Below are 16,996 nucleotides of genomic sequence, written 5' to 3'. Positions count from 1 at the left end.
GAGACAACGTTCTCAGAATAACCTCAGGTTGTTTAAAATGAAATGAAGCAGTGTAGAAATATCTTACTGAGGGAGTTTAAAACATAACAACAGTATAGACGATATTCTGCCATCAACACAGAAACCAAGTCGTGCTTTATTAGCTTATGATTGATGGTGATTATATTGTAAATCTAAATTCAGAGGGATTTGTGTAGCTGTTCTTTTTTCATTTCCTCAGACAAGCGAGAGAAACCCTGCATCCCAGCGTTAAGAGGAAAAATTCTGTAATTTTATTGTACAAATGGGGGGGGGGACAGAAATGTACATTTTGCATTGTCAAGCAAAACCCTCTGCCATTCGAGGCACTTGAGGTGTTATGAGAACAAATGTTTGTTGTCCTGCCGTGGTCAATAAAGTCCGTGGGCCGGCCCCGGAGCCGGACAGCTGTCGGGAGTAATTACCGCGCAGCAACGCGCTGATGGACGAGGCTCTTAAAAAGTGTTGTAACAGCAGTAGTATCAAACTCGGCAATGAGGAGCTGCTGCATAATGTACAAGTGCCACGCGAGTCACCAAGATGAAGTTGGGGCCTCTCCCCAGCTGTGAGTGCTTACTCCACAATATGATACATTTGTAAGTTGATTGGCTGAGATTAGATGAAACGCGTTCTCCGCTGTGGGCTCGTCTTCTTATTTACGCTTGTTGGCCGAGTAGCTCTTTTTAAAAAGTTGTTTACGAGGTGGCTGGCTGCCCTCACTTAGTGTTTTGGGAGTATAAGTGGAGGAGACAACTTGCCTGTGCTGCCTTGTCCTCCTCAGCCCTAAAGTAACCTTTCTTTGCAACAGGCAGTGAGACGTAACAGGAGCTCACCTTTGAAAGGATAAATTCACTCACTGGCATTTTTTAGGATTTTAAATTTGTATCGATTACTTCGAAAGCTCTGAGAAGCTTTGCCCCCAAGCGATCTATCAGATTTGTTTCTGCCATGTATGTCCCACTCCCTCAGATCCCCAGACGTGTTGCTTGTGGATCCTTTGATTGAAAAACAAAGGTGACCGAGCCTTTGCACAATGACTTCCCTGAGGAGATCAGGGCACCAAACTCTGCCTCATCTAAATAAACCCACTTGTTTAAAAGTGCTTTTCAGGGATTTAACTTTATGGCGTTTGAGTTCATTTTCCTCTTTGTGTTTTATAATGTCATTAGTTTTTAGTGCTCTTAGTTTGTTTTATTGTCTTAGCTTTCTTAAATATCTTTTATTGAAAAGCACTTTGTAGCTGGGTTTTGAAAAGTGCTTTATGAATAAACTCGTTATTATTTGTCATTCTGTGAAATGCAGGAAGTAGATGATAATGTTTTTGCTCTGGCTTTTTTCAGGTTCCGAATCATGCAGTAGCGTCGGCTCCTCGTCCAGCTCGATATCCCGTCCCCAGCTGCCTCTCCCAGCTTCGGCCGCAACCCGATCCAACATCCTCAACACGCAATTAATCCACCCGGCCGCCGACACCAGAGGCCCCGGACACCCGGAGATGATCAAGAGCATCCCATCGCAGCCGCCGCCAGCTATAGACACAACCAACTATTACGTGTTGCCGTTGGAACCCTCAGCGATCCCACCTGGCAGCGTTCTGGTCAACCCACACACAGGTGGGTGATCAAGTCCCTCCAGTGCTTCTCTCAGTGAATCACAAATCACCAGGAAATTAGAAACGTTTTCTCAACCCAATCCCAATCTCCTGCATTAAATCAAAGTATTTTTAGCCAAAATAAATCTCTATGTCCTTTTAATTATCTGGTGTCCCAATGAAACTTCATGGCATCAGGACAGAATTACATGTTGGCATGCGGCTGCACTCGGTTTGTCAGACCAAAGCAAGCTGATCAAAATGCATCGGACAGATGAGAGGAATCTGAAAGTATTCATCATGAGCTGCAAACTGAACTTCTGTTGCTGCCAGTTCCTCTTGTGTGTCCTCTCGTGCACTGGGTGTGTCCTGCACTGTCACTAGCACCATAAATCAAGTGTTTTCCTTTAGAGGAGGCTGAATTATTAGTATGTGCACAGCTCACATCATGTCTCCTTATGCATTTCATTTAACAGGCAAGCCTTTCATCCATCCCGACGGCAGCGCTGTACTTTATAACCCGGCAAGCATCGTCCCCGCTGCTGGCAGGATTCCACAGCAGGGGAAACCCCCACAGCAGCCAATCTCTGCCGCAGGCCAGCAGCAGACCACCAATCATCTGCACTCCCAGGTCAGTGGGTGGGGCTTAATGTTCCAGCTGGAATCTGGAACGTGGGATTTGTCTGAAAAGTGTTTTTTCTTAACCTCACTAACTTATCGTGTTGAAACTGGAGCTGATGGTGGGATGTTAGGAGCTTCACTAAGCCGTTTAATTAACCATTCACCAAAACCCCTCCCCCAAAAGGCAATCGTCCAATCATCAATTAGCTCCCATATCTCAGCCCGACGAGTCGAGTTTTGAGTTCGAAAAGTGGAATCGAAAGTAGCTGGTCGCCCACTTTCCATTTCAACTGGTAAAATTGCCCATTTTTTGTGTAAACTGTGCATCGAACATGTGCAGCGACAGCAACTTAGCAAATGGTCAGTTGAAGCTTCCACCATTTTACTATCAACACCCTCCAAGTCTCATGCCCTGTCCCTCTGTCCATCTTCTTCTTCCTCCTCTTCCTCCCTCAGCCGATCTGTCCTCTCCAGCCGTCCTCTGAGCCTGTCCACAACCCAATGGTCTCTTATCCTCTTCCTCCCTCTCAGTTCCTGCCCATCTGTCCTAACCAACAGTACACTGTGGTACAGAACTTTTTTCTTCTCCTTTTTCTTCTTCCGTTTTATCATTCTTCCTCCGTCCCATCTCCTGACAGACCTGGCTCATTAAGAGTTTATCTACACTTTTCTCTGAGCTGTGAAATTCAATTTAAACTGGTTTGTCTAGAAAACCCCAGAAAGATTCTACTCAAGCTTAAGGAAAACTCAGAGCTCTGTTTAGATCCAGGTCTTCATACTTTTATCTACGTGGCTTTTATGTTTGTTTTAAATTTTGAATTTACTTGTATATCAATTCGTCGACTCCTCGTTACTGTAGGTTTAGTATAATAAGGTCTTTGTAGTGATATGTAAAATCAAGCACAACATTCTCTCCCCTTTCCAAACACAGACCCTATTATTTCTCCTATTAACTATTCCATTTTTAATTTTTTTTCTTGGTGGAAAGGTGCATCTAAATCCAGCAGGAGCCATTACCCACATATATAGATCATGCATTCACTTAACCTCATTTCTGACCTGGTTTTAGTGAAAGACATGCCTCTGTGACTAATTATGCCTGTAGAAAGTCCCATTAATATTTAATTCATCAGCAGATGTTAACACTGAATAATCCATGACTAAAACACTACTCTTCCAACAACATGTCAGAGATGACCTGGACCGGCGAGCGCTGGCGATACAGAGTCAGCTCGTCTCTGCAGACCTGGGTCAGATTTAAATACGGCGTTTGTTTAAATCCTCATGTGGAAGTCGATTGGACAAATGTCTTTGATTCAGCACTTAGCTCAGAAATCAGTTGACTGTCCCTGGGGGGTGAAGTGAATTGATACATAACCTGAACTGATTCGCCGAGTTAAAAACTGTGACCCAGGTTTCACTGTCAGTGCTTGTGTTGTGTGTTTGGTGTGTAAAATTGGATTTAATTTAGTTCTTCACAAATGTAACCCTGAATTCTCCTTCCAGCCCGACGTCCTAAACGCCCAGTTCAGTCACATGACTCTGACGCAGCAGCAGCAGCCCAGCGACAGCGGAGCCACAGCTCAAGACAACCGCCACTATCCAACTTTGTACCACCACCACCACCACCACCCCTCCTCTGTGATGCTGCAGGGAGCCCCTCCGCAGCAGGTTGCTGGCTACATGATGGCAGGGCCATCAGGAGGACACTCAGGGGTGCTACAGGGTCATCCTGTCCCACTCCCAACTCCAGGCCTCAACCAAGCGTACTCCAGCTCCACACCGGGCCCCGCTGCTTTTCCCGGGGCCACGTTGAACCAGCCGTTACTCCAGCAGCACGCTTACTTCCAGCAGCCTGTACAGCAGGTACGGACCCCCCGCTGTGCTTCTCAAATCGTGCGGTCTCTCCAAAGCTGTTTGAAAATGTGCTAATTTGTCACCACGTGTCGTTCCTGCAGCAGAAACCAGCTTTTATGACTAATCCCTTGTTTCTCTTGTTGCTGGGGAATGGATTAAATGGCCGCTGACGTGTTACACAATCCTTGAATTTGTGTTCTGTGTCTCCTACAGATGTCCATGTGTTACTGCTCTTCAGCCCACCACCCACACTGCTCCACTCAGCATCATCAACAGCAGCAGCAGCAGCATCATCATCAACAGCAGCAGCAGCAGCATCATCATCAGCAGCAGCAGCAGCAGCAGCACCACCACTACCGACCCCCCGTCAACACGCTGTCCTATAACTGCCCTCAGAGCCAAAACCTGCCCCAACAAGGTAATAACAGTCTTTTTTTTTATATAGAAATACATGTTAACTATTGCTTTTTGAATTTTTTTAGAAAGTCCAATTATTTTTACACACAGCCATACACAGCATTTTTTTTTTACAAAAAGTCTGTCTTTCACCTTTATTGTCATTATATCCAATTAAAAATTGAGTTGCAAAGCAAAACGCTCCGGGGGAACCAAGGAAGCAGCAGGTCGTCCTTTTATTTCTTTGCGGAACCGCAGCTTTAAATAGAGCTTTGAAATAGTTACATTGGTCAAATCAAAGGGTATTTTAATGAATAAGATCCATAGTCTCTGATGGGGAAGCAGCTTTCCCTTGAATCTCCAGACTTCGTGGGGTTCACAGCGAGGCCCGGCCTTCCCTGCGTTATCAATAGACTTTGTTCACCTCCTGCTTTGAGTGCCTAGATTGCATTTTTGTTGTTCTTCCTCTCCTTATTTGTTTTCTCCGTGAGGGAGCTGCGCCAGCCGCAGTCCGACGGCTCTAGTGAAGGACAAATATTTCTCCCTAGCTTTCCTCCCGGTTTGTTTGTTTTTACGAGTTCAGATGTCTCCCCGGGAGTCATCTGCTTGATTATTCTGCTTCTCTGTCGTCTTTTCTTTTTTCCTTTTCACCACAGGAGCTGAGATTGTTAGCTCCTGCTCAGTCTCTCTCTCACCACACACACTAACAAACACACACTCTCTCTCTCTCGCTCTCTCTCTCTCTTGCCTAATGCTGGATGTAGTCTTTGTACAGTTGTAGCTTGTACGGTCATGCACGCACACACTGCACACACACGTCTCTTTAAGTGACTGCGGCACTATTCTGTCATCTGTAGGCTGCAAATGCGGCTTCCCTGCTGGGGACCCAGGGAATAGACAGCGGACAAATGAAGCTGACCTACAAAGGCAAAGGACAGCAATTATTTCTCAGGGAAATGGTGGGAAAAATGACTCCAGCGCCTCGCTTCCCTTCTGTTTTTTCCAATAATTAAAAACAATACATATAAGACCATCTAAAGGTGGAGACACGGCAGCACGGGTTGCACACATGATAAATAATTGATCAGCGGCAATTCTCTGAGGGCCCAGTCGGTGTCCACAGAGAAACCTGCGAATGTTTCCACTCACTTGCATCAGACAGTCGCCATCACCACAGGGCTTCGGCTTCAGTCATGGTCATTCTGAATAAAGCCTTTCATATTTAATGTGAAGGTACGACGGATCTTCCCTTAGCCTTTACTATTATGTGATGCTAGAGGTTATTAAGAGGTTCTTTGACGTGAAAATGCCCATCGTCATTTCCTCGACCCCAGAGTGGATGTCATCAGAATGTCTGGATCAATCCAACCAACAGTCGAAGAACCAAATATTCAATTTAAATGAGGGGAAGCGTATTTTCACAAGCTGAAAATGCCTTTTAATGATTAATAGATTATCAAAAAGATTGCCAATTAAATTGAAATTGATGAAACTTAAACCGACTGTAAAATGAAAGATGATCAGCTTTGATTTTAAGTAATGATGACATGTCAACAAAATTTAATTTGAACAGGCACTTCTTCTTTTGTGACAAAATGATGGAATCAGCCATTGCTAGAGAGAAAAGGTGGCAGTGATAAATCAACCAACTTTCCAATATAACTAATTTTAATTCATACTTTGATTTGAGCAGTGATTGAAACAAATGCAAAGGTTGAACACTATAAATTATGGGTTGAATGATGCAGGTAAATAGTCAGAAACCAGATATTTTTTTTGTGTCGTTCTTAAATGTTTGAATTCCCTCATCTTGGGTTTTTAAAACATCTTGAGACTTTTATTTTTAACAGATTCTGGGTTTAACCAATAATGAAATGTGCGAGTTTCTAGAAATCCAATAAATATTGTCCATCAATAATTAATATATACAAACGATGTGGTTACATATCTCTGGTCTGAGCGGGATGGACAGTGTGTGAGATGTCCTGAGTCTGAGAGGCGGGATGCGGGGCCGGGACGCTGTCTGAGAGACCTCTATGAATCTCACAGTGAACCGGTCTCTTTTTCCGCCCCTCACTCCTCACCTGCAGGACGTACAGGAACCCGTCAGTCTGTATGACCGGAGACCAACTGTGGAGCTGTCACTGAACGAGGACGGAGTTGTGTAACTTAAAAACTCTTTGCTCCGTCCTCGCTGATGCCTCAAATACCTGAAACTGCACCAAACTGTCCCCGTCCAAAAGCAGGGCAGTGATCGACGGCCGGACACTCATTACCTGCCTCTGAAGGAACTTTCTAAATAAAGACAGCCCAGTCTCCCCTCATCTGCTGCCCACTGGTACGGAATATAACTGTGTGCATTTGATATTACCCTCATTTCATGCTCGGTTTGTAAGTGAAGGTGGGAGACGGGGGTGGATAAAAATAGTCCTCCCCCCCTCGGTTCCTCGCGGAGCATTTTCATTGTCTAGCTGTACTTTCCTCCCAGGGCGGCAGACTGCAAAGACACCTTCACAAAAGGACGTCCTCTCCTTTGTCACTTGGATTTCCACATCTGTGTGTCACCAGGGACACTATTTTCAAATGTCTTTTTTTTGTCACCTTGACATTTAAGGGTCCGTCTCTACCCCCTCCTCCCCTCAGGCTCGGAACAGGCGCCGCCATTTTAGGCCAATCCGTAAAATGGCTGTACCTGTGTGACTTTGTGTCGTCTTTTTGTGCGACGTTTTCTTTGGGCGCTCTAAGTGCATTTTTTAAGAAGTACTTTAGAAGTGCGACCCCATTTTGTGTTAACCCACTCAACCAAATCACTCGTAGAATGTTTTTTTTTCCCAGGCAGAGACGTGGCCCGGCCACTCAGGTTGCATGTTCAGGCCACCACAGGCTAAATCAAATATATTGACTTTCTCATTTATTCCAAGAGCCTCAAAGCTGCTAAGCTGTAACAGCTCAACTCCCTGAGCAAAGTCCCGACTTCCACAATCTTTCAATCTGCTGCAGGTTCCTTCATTTAATGTCTCTTTAGTCTAATTGTTTTAACAAGAAAATTTAACAGCAAAATGTCTTTATTTTCTTGTAAAATCTTGAGTCTCCTCCTGCTGTGTTGCACATGAATCCTGAATATCGTATTGCATTGTTTTGTGTGTTTCATATTATTATAATCGAGAGTCACCTTTCATCCGGTCACGCCGTTATGCCTTTTCTCCTTTTGCCCCAGTGCACCAAGCCGTGATGCCAAACCCAGCGTCCAGCTACCAGACTGTAGTGGGCGTGCAGCCAACACCCAACCTCGCCCTCACTGGCAACCAGCAAAGCAATATGGGCAACCAGATGCAAGGCATGATGGTCCAGTACCCTCCAATGCAGTCTTATCAGGTAGGTTTTAGAAAGGGAGGCTTTTCTTTTGACTGTCAGATATAATAAAATCACCAAATAGCTTTCATCTCATTTAGTTATGAATGAAATGTGCTGTTTTCAGGCTGATGTTCTTTTTAGAGGAACAAGGAGAAACGAGGTTAATCAAGTGTACAGACATGTTTTTATTGACATCTGAGTTATTTCTCCTCAAAAAATCTAGTTGCATGTTTTCCTAGTTGATCTAAAATGTCTCTATGTGCTTATAAAATCAGTTTTCTATGTTATTCACTTGATTCGTGTTTGTACAATGTGTTGTTTTCTCCTGCAGCAGGTTTCTGTGCCACAGCAGACGTACCAGCAGCCAATGTTTGTGTCCTGCCAGCCGGGACAGGGGGCGATGGCTGTTGCTGGCATGCAGCCCTACTACAGCCTGCTCCCCCCGAACCAGCACACCACCATGAGGTACGGCTGAAGGACGATTGTACGATCTCCTTTTTTATTTTATTTTATATTTTTGACCAATTGGACAGAATTTATCAAAGCGATAGATCCTTTTGCATTTAATATTTAATCTTAAAGATAAAATACTGACATTTCAAAATCTATTTATTTGTTTTGATACGTGGGAGAAATTTGTTAGCAGCAATATTTCCCCACATTTTTGGGTGTTAACATGATTTCAGCACTAACCCACTTTACATTGATGCATTTAATAATCAGTCTAAAGTCCGAAAGCATCTGATTTAAATTAATTGAGTTTTCTGTTGCGGGCCAAATGAACTTAAGACATGTTTACACTGATAATACACTTGTTCTGATTTATGGCCGTCCCTGTATTATGACAGCTTCTAATCGCTGAAGTCGCTCTAATCGGGTTTACATTGAGTTATTAGCTCGGCTTCGTCCCACAAACCGATTTGCGGGCTCTTGAAGCCGTTCCTCACTTGTGAAGGTGCCTCTTATTTATAGACATAACAGGCCTGATGAGTGAATCCCCACAGCCCCTCTGAGCCAAGGTCATCGTTGTTCACCGTGGGGGGGAAAAATGAAGTTATTAACAGAATGCTTTTGGCGAACCTGCGTGCAGCTGATGAATGTCGACTCTGACACCCTCTCGAAGAGCCGTAGTCATTTTCCTCCAGTCCTCCTCCTCCTCCGCTGCTGCTGTGGAGAAGTGGGCATCACCGTACCCTCGCTCATTATAGCTGATTGATAGAACTGGTTCGCAGAAAGCAAAACATGTAATTAGTTTCTTCTTCCGTGGACCCAATCAATCTGGATAGTGTTGAGTGGGGCACTACTGGGACGTTGGTGCGTGCACAAACACCAGACAGCAACACAACCGCGCGCACGGAGTCATCACCTGCAGGAGAACAACGAAACGCACACACACACACACACACACACACACACACACACACACGTGCGCACAGAGAGGTGACTTTCTCACTGTCCCAGCTGTAAAATGAGGCTGCGTTAGTAGGGCAGTCGTCGTGGATGATTTATGCGGCAGCGTTGGGAACAGCTCCCTCTTCTCCCACGAGGATCGACCGTCCACCTGCAGCCTGCTTTTTCACCAGCTGCACACGAGTCCCTGCAGACGGGCTGCTCACCGCGCAGCGCGCCGACTCTGCAGATGGACTTCGCTGATAAATTTCACATTTAATACCTCAGCTGCAGCGCGAGGATCTTGCCGCTCCGGGAGGTTCACGTCTGTGCAGGTTTAGAGGGGATTTTTGTAAAGGCTGCCGTAAATGTGAGCATTATGTTAGACTGGGAAGTATTTAATGTCTTTTAAAAGTCTTAATTTGCTGAACACTACACAAACACCCCCCTCAAAAAACTTGCTGTGTGTTCGTTCACAGTTCAACAGTGAGTTTCCTGCCCGCCCAGATGATGGAGCAGCTCCAGTTCCCTCAGTCCCAGTCCCCTTGTGTCTCCCAGCAGCACCCAGGCCAACAGTACGCAGGTACGCTCGCCTCCAAAGCTGTAAAATTCCAACATCTGCAGGTGGATCATGTGGTGAAATGAGCATTTTCACTTTGTCCATTATATTCATTGTTTCCCCCACTGTCCTCCTTTCCTAAATGAAGATTCTGTGTAGTTTATCATGTGATGGCAGCACAGCTACTTACAAGAAGCTCCTCATAAATTATTTTTAAAGATATTCAGTGGTTGATATTAATTATGCAGGAAAAGGGGAGGACAGAAAACAATAGAGGTTTATAATTCAGGTATATGAAGTGTGTGTACAGGTTTTTATATATATATATATATATATATATATCTTTATGTGGCAGTGTCACCATCATCAAGTAACATGGAAGGAATAAAGGAGTAATTGTATTATGTTTGATTAAAGAAATAAAAATGTAAGTGATCAAATGTGGTATTAACCTTTTCACACAGAAACTTTATCCCTTTTAATTTTAAAAGTATTTCCACAGTCCAAGCTACTTTCATAATAAGTAGATGATGGATGTGATGTCCTGACTTGATTATTGAAGCCAACTCCAGTATTGATATTTCGGGTTTGAATAAAGTGATAACGATATGTTGGCTGAGTTAGATGTATTTTGTGACCAATGCAAGATGGACGACAAAGATATGTACAACCCAAGATGTTAAACAGTTGTTTACAGAACAAAACTAGTAAAAGATTGTGTAGAATACAGGTGGTAGAATGGGTTCTTGCAGGGATTCGTCTTTTTGAGGTATGAGACAGTGTTTTAATGTCTCGCCTGTTCGGTGTTGGCCTTTAGAAGACTCACAGAATCACTGTCCAGAGACTCGGGTGGGGCGGTCTCCTCACTAATGACCTTTATTATTCATGTCTGATATCACGGCAGAGCAGCGGAGGGAGCCATCATTTCCAGCTCGTCAGTAATGAGGTCAGATGAAGGTCTCGCGGCCGCCTTACCTTCAGCGTCACCAGTAAACATTTTTAATTGGCTGCGCCGGGGCCAGAAATAATCGGCAGATTAAGTCCAAATATCCACTGTCCTTGCGACTGTTATTAGGTATTATTCCATAAATCAACAGCGGCGTCAGCTGTGTAAAGTTTGCCATATGATTTCCAGTTTCTATGTAAAGAGAAATTAATTCGATGGAAACGTGTTGTATGTTTTTTTGAGTTCACGGAGCAGGAGGTCACATCTCCACGTGTTTGTTCTTTTCCTTTAAAGTCACATTATTCACAGCCATGCGTCAGGAACTCGTTAGATAATTGGATCTCTCGGATCACCGCGGTGGATTTAGCCGGAAAAGGGGGAATGCTCTGTTAATGCACCACGGATGTGCCTTTTATAATCTAGGCACTTAAAGCCTAATTGTTCAGCAGCTAACGGTGTGAGAGTTTTCACTGATGAGGCTCGGTGCCGAACAAAAGTGCTGAGAAGCAGCTTTTGGGCCCAAATGCATTTAGTTTATGAGTTTACTCTGGTGCATAGCTGACGAGTTGAGGGGATGAATTAAATCAAATGACTTATATAAGGTGTCTGACTTGATTTTCCTTTTGTCAAACACAAATCTGTCATTTCATATTACAGCTTGTGTTTGCATCTATTTATTTTTACGTGTGTGTGTGTGTGTGTAGGGTTGTTGCCGCCGGCCCCCAGCAGTGGCATGGTGATGCTGCAAATGACAGCGCCCCCCTGCCAGCAGCCCCGGGCCCCCTCCCCCTGCCAGCGGAAACAGCCCGGCTACAAACACCCAGGGCCCGAGAACCAGCGCAGCCGCAGGCCTGCCGAGCTCCCGCCGCTTCCAGACATCACCCAGGTACAAACGCTGCCCAAGTGCAAAGACTAGGAGGAGACGCAAAATGCAATGAAGCCATTTTCCCATAATGGTTCGAAGTGATACGATTGTATTTACAACCTCTTAACCTCATTTATTGTCTTGTGGCTTTGAAAACATTTAATTGAATTAGTGGCCCAGAGGTTCAGCTTCTTCCTGAGCATTTCAAGTTAAAGTATAAATGTGCTTAGCAAAGGTTGCTCACATAGGACAGTGTAGACCTCAGAGTGTTAAATGTGTGTGTATATGACTGAGTCTCGTCTCCTCGGGCTAAAAGCAGCCTCCCTGCTGCCAGTTAGGTTAATGTCGGAGTAAACAGGCTCTGCAAATGAAGTCAACACTGCTGCAACCTGAAAATGAGGAGAAAATAGTCCTTAGCATTAGGTTGTAATGGTACATTAGTGGGACTAATGTGGAGGGAATGGTGCATTAAAGCAACGGCTCGAGCGACAAAATGACTTTGTGGAACGAAGCCGGAGCTGAGGTTTTCTTTTTTTGAATGAAAGTGTTTTTTTGTGTTTTTCTCCCCGTTCTCTCCCGCCGCCCCCGTCGGTGTGTTGTGCGTAGAGCAGCCTGCGCTCGTCCCCGGCGCTCACTCACTCGCCAGGCCAGCCGCCCAGCGTCAAGGGGCTCCTCCCACCAGGCATCTCGCCCATCCCTGTCATGGCCCACCACCCGCAGCTCCCTACAGCCTTCTGCCACAGTGGACAAGGTCGGGCCACTCGAGTTCACTCAGTCACACACACGCAGTTCAACAGAAGACATGCTCGCCAACATGGCCGCCTAATTAAAAACAGAGGAAATTATGTTTGTGCCTTAATCCTGAGTCTGCACTGGTACATTTTAATCACAGAAAAAAAACCTGTTCGCAGGCAAGTTAATTATATTTCGTCGGGAAGCTTTTCCCACAAAAATGATTTCATTACAGCAAATAAAAGAAAATCGTAAATTATCACCATGAGCTCACGATGATAACATCTCTCATAACACTTTGAATTTAGCGTGCACGCTCACTAAGGCAGCCAATCAGACATGACCTCCTGTTTGCTAAAATTCCAATGATTTTATTTGTTATTGCTGTGACCTTCAGGTGAAGCCCACTACTCTCTACTGGGCCAACCTCTGCATTACAAACCCTCCATCAGACCTCCGCTGATCCACACTGCCCACATGGTGACCAAACACCAGGTCAGTCACACACACCAAAGGTCTTCTATCGCTAAGACATGGGATCTTATAATAAAATGTTACTGGTCTCCGCTCCTCCCACTGAATCCACCTCTACCTGTCCTCTGTGTCCTCAGGGTCCACTGGGGGTTTGGCGTAGCGGTCATGTGAGGAAGGCCAGCAGAAAACCTCTGTCTTCAGATCTCAGTGTAGGTGAAGCAGGTAATAGGAAGTCCAGAGGGAGGCTTGAGTTCAGTGAACCTTCGCGTCGCCGGCAGTCAGACCTCTCCTCTGCGGCAAGAGGCGCCCGATATCAATCTTGTATATAATGAAGTTTTACCTCCTTAGTTTTGTGCGTGAATTCAGGCGATGCGCTGTCAAACATCAGGTTGGAAGACGTCAGTCATAAAAGGAAACTCGTGTAGAAAAAGCGAATCCCGTGATAAATCCAGCTGCTGCGTCGTCTGTTCGGCAGATTAACTGAAATAACGTTTTTTTTTTTTATTGTGTCAGAATATGCTTGCTGCACTCCGTTGCCGTGGAGGAATGCGTCGTGTTTGTGAATGTAAGCAGAATAAATTACAGACGGGGCAGAATCCACACCTGGCAGTGCAACCTGCAGCCCTGGCGGTATTGTTGCTGAAAGAAAAAGTGCTGATTATTTCAAATATCGCGGCGTAATTTTCTCTCGCACTCGCCGAGCTGCTTCCTGCGTTATTCAGGTGCTCGCGTCAACAATCCCTCCAGTGCCATCAACACGGAGGAGCTCATATGCAGCCGCCTCTTAGTTATTTCTTATTTTATAACATAATCTATTTTTTAAATCTTTAATCTACCAAGAAGCATTAAAACCCCAACCATATATTTTATATTATTTTGCTTGAGCGCACTGCAACAGGTTTGACCGCCGATCGACCCAAACACTTAAAAGCCGACTGCAGCAGTTTATTGAAGCCTCCCGATGGTGCAGGTCTGATTTTTCTCTTCACCCATGACAGTTGTTTTTATTTACTGGCACTGCTGCTCACTGTGTGTGTGTGTGTGTGTGTGCGTGTGTGTGTCTGCAGTGAGCACTCACATCCTGGAAGTGACAAATCCTCCAGAGGGGATCAGCTGTACAGACTCCAACCACCTCCTGGCAGAGCTCTGCGAAGGGGGCGAACTGATCCCGCGGCCGTCGGACCACCGGCTGTGCAACACAACCAGAGACGCTCCCGGCAGAGACCTGGCCTCATCACACTCTGTCTTTGCCATGCTACCCTCCAGATACGCTGTCCCAAGCACCGCGCTCCACCACCGCAGCCCCCGGGCTTCCTTTTAAACTCCCAATAAACACCAGACACGAGCGGGAGCGGCGCGACTCGGGAGAAAGCCGCCTCATAGCCGCCGAGATCTCGGTGCATCTAAGGAGCGCCACATCAACGCACATCCAACCACCTGCCTCTGCTGCCTCAGTCTGGACCGTCTCCCAGACCCTGTCCAAATCCAAAAACAGTATCTAATGTTTGAAGAATGAATGTTCCTTTTTTTTATTTTGTTTTTAGTTTCTTTTTAATTCTTCTCTGGCCAAACAGGCAGCAGCACCCACCACTTCGGGGTTCGTTAGTAAAAAATGGCCGCTGAGTTCAATTTGAGGCTTCCTCTTTTCTAAAAAAAAAAAAAAAAAAGCAAGTTTGCTGTTTAAAAGTGTTCAGAGAGCTTTAGGATTTATTTGCCAGCTAAGATGTTTGTGTCTCCACTGTGGCTCTTCTCATAGCAGGTGTACGAGTGTGACAGCAGCACCATATCCAGCAAGACATACACATAATCAACCGGAGTCTGGTTCGAGAAGGTTTTTGTGCCCGCTTTAGACAATTAGAGGATATTATTTCGTTTCAATTTCGCATTCCATATCGAATTCAATTAATTTAAGTGATTTAATCGACTTAGATCAGTAAATTTGTCGCCGTGCTCCAGTTTGAAAGTGAGTTAATCACATGAACGGGTGTCGTCTCTTGTATAACATGCTCCCGACAATAAAACACGCCGCAGCACTTGTACCATGTGAGCCCATACAATAATAAACACTGAATAATAGATCCACTACCTGAATAATTTAACATCACGTTTCTACACAGTGAATGTTGCGTTTGCACTGAAGTGACGATCAAGGACGGAGATTTGATTTGAATCAGACGGGGCCTGGATTCTCCTCTTTTAAACCCCTCATACCTGTTTGTTGCACTCAGCCAGGCCACTTTCTTTTATATTTAATTAAAAATGTTTATATGCACAAGAAAAATGCAATCGAGTTTGTCACTACTTCATTTTGTTTTGGGTTTTTCCTCTTTGTGTGACTCATAAGAGGAGTTCTGTGTCCGGCGTGGCCTTTCTTTTTATTCTTGTTCGACTCTAATAAATGTTTTCACCACACGTGTCGACATAACTTTCTCTGAAAGCCCAAAAAAAAGGACGAGTATTAATTCACAGCCAGCAAATGGACGCTCTAATTGAACGTCTCCTTGTAGGAGGATGTTTTTAACAGAATGTATCAGATGAGGCAACTTCTCTGTGGATGTTGCCGTGCAGCTTGTATCTGTGCCTGTTGGGCATTGCAGACATATTTGTTTTTCTTTGTAGCCTCATTTCCAGCTGCATAAATGAGCCAGTTTGCATTTAAAGCTGCAGACGGAGTCAAATGTGGGGAAACAGAGACTCTCAGTGGCCAAAGGGTGTCACTGCAGTGGTTATTACACAGCTTCAGGCAGAGTGAACTGTCTGATGGGGACAGTAGCAGGATGGTGGTTTGTGTCCGGTGTCCCTGACCACCTGTTGATCACCTGAAGGACGGTGGACAAGCTGACCGTTCACTTCTGGAGTCGCAGGAGGAGCCGGGGAGGTCACATTCCCCCCCAACATGACGGGAGTCGCCTACGTCACTGGACAAAGCTCAAGGTACAAAAACTGTATTGTAGCTAAAGTCAGGCTACAAGCTAATTCATCTGTCATTTAATCAAACCCATTTAAGATCATATAACAATATTAGCATCTGGATTTTCCACCCATATCTCAATATGTGAGTCTGTACACGTAATAAACAATTAAAAGATGGCCGATCTGACGACGCCCCAAAGTGTGAAGCCAAAATGTCTCAACCTCCACCTGCTGCTGCAGTGCAGCTCGTAAGTATTAGTTAATAACGTAATGATGTACGTTATGAAACGGGTTGAAACATGATTGGTTGAGTGTGTGTATCACTGGGACCTCTCAAGGGACCCCTCCATGTCCCATCCACTAACATGGGGAGGCAGGGTCTCCAATGCTGCAGCCAGCCACCAGGTGGCGATAAATACCTCTTCTAGGGGCTGTCATGTCGTCCATCTTTATTTACAGTCTGAGAAAGTAATGACGTCACCAGTGTTCAAGATTTAAGGTGAGAACAGAAAAACACATTCAGGTGAACGTGGAAACAAATGAACCACTGCTCTGTGAAGAACGATCAAATATCGACGTTAAAAATATCAAAGTTTTAGAGGAAGGGCCACTTGGACGTTTCATTATCTCGTATTAATATTTTATTATCTTAAAAATAAATAAAATTAAAAACCCTAAGAGCCGGGATGTGCGTACTTCATGGCTGCAGGGGTCAGGATTCACAGTCACAATTTGATTTATTTATTAATATTATTTACTAGAAATAAAAACCCTGAAAGACCTTAAATAAACTGTTGCTGTATTTGGTTCCCATTGGAATCACTTAAAGCTGCAGTGTGTAGAGAGGTGAAATATAAAGGACACATGCGTGAGTACGAAGTGATGAGTGGAGTCAGATTTTGTGCACGTGAGATTTGGAAGCATCGTTATAAGATGAAACATCTTGGTGCAAAAGGAGGAACAGGACGGACAAGACGTTGAGACAGCTTCATTCCACTACTGCCACTGTCGGGCCCAGAAGATCCCTCCTCAATCTGAGGCTAATGTCTCGTCAAGGGTTTGTCCACAGAGGATGGACGCACACGAAGGTCCAGGCAGCAATAGACGATATTTCACCAACACAAGACAGGATTTCAGGAGAGAATCATTTGAGCTCCTTCCACAACAGGACAAACTATCTGGAGGAAATTAGATCAGAGCATCTCAGCTGTCACCGTGAAGCTTCGTCCTTCCAGAGGCTTGGAAGGCCTCGAGGTGTCCGCCCAGTGGGTTCAAGGAACCAGC

General features: G+C 44.9%; 1 protein-coding gene across 12 annotated transcripts in view; it reads left to right on the top strand.

The window, feature by feature from the left end:
* LOC118103148 (R3H domain-containing protein 1) overlaps positions 1 to 15,211 on the top strand; it is a 37,929-nt gene extending 22,718 nt beyond the window's left edge. For 8 of the 12 annotated variants that reach the window (XM_035149765.2, XM_035149763.2, XM_035149756.2 and 5 more), the window contains 13 exons: positions 1,359 to 1,628; positions 2,083 to 2,237; positions 2,684 to 2,794; positions 3,734 to 4,093; positions 4,298 to 4,502; positions 7,698 to 7,855; positions 8,166 to 8,299; positions 9,703 to 9,806; positions 11,433 to 11,614; positions 12,200 to 12,344; positions 12,723 to 12,820; positions 12,937 to 13,021; positions 13,867 to 15,211. In XM_035149765.2, the coding sequence (XP_035005656.1) occupies positions 1,359 to 1,628; positions 2,083 to 2,237; positions 2,684 to 2,794; positions 3,734 to 4,093; positions 4,298 to 4,502; positions 7,698 to 7,855; positions 8,166 to 8,299; positions 9,703 to 9,806; positions 11,433 to 11,614; positions 12,200 to 12,344; positions 12,723 to 12,820; positions 12,937 to 13,021; positions 13,867 to 14,120 (2,261 nt within the window). In that variant the 3' untranslated portion in view covers positions 14,121 to 15,211. Of the gene's footprint in view, positions 1 to 1,358; positions 1,629 to 2,082; positions 2,238 to 2,683; positions 2,795 to 3,733; positions 4,094 to 4,297; positions 4,503 to 7,697; positions 7,856 to 8,165; positions 8,300 to 9,702; positions 9,807 to 11,432; positions 11,615 to 12,199; positions 12,345 to 12,722; positions 12,821 to 12,936; positions 13,022 to 13,866 lie in introns of those variants that run through there. The other 4 variants (XM_035149755.2, XM_035149766.2, XR_004694822.2 and 1 more) reach the window with 4 other exon arrangements.
* The last annotated feature ends 1,785 nt before the right edge of the window (positions 15,212 to 16,996 follow it).

This window comes from Hippoglossus stenolepis, chromosome 24 (genome assembly GCF_022539355.2).
Source record: "Hippoglossus stenolepis isolate QCI-W04-F060 chromosome 24, HSTE1.2, whole genome shotgun sequence".
In the NCBI taxonomy this organism is placed as follows: Eukaryota; Metazoa; Chordata; class Actinopteri; order Pleuronectiformes; family Pleuronectidae; genus Hippoglossus; species Hippoglossus stenolepis.
This window is presented reverse-complemented; position numbering and strand designations above follow the sequence as displayed.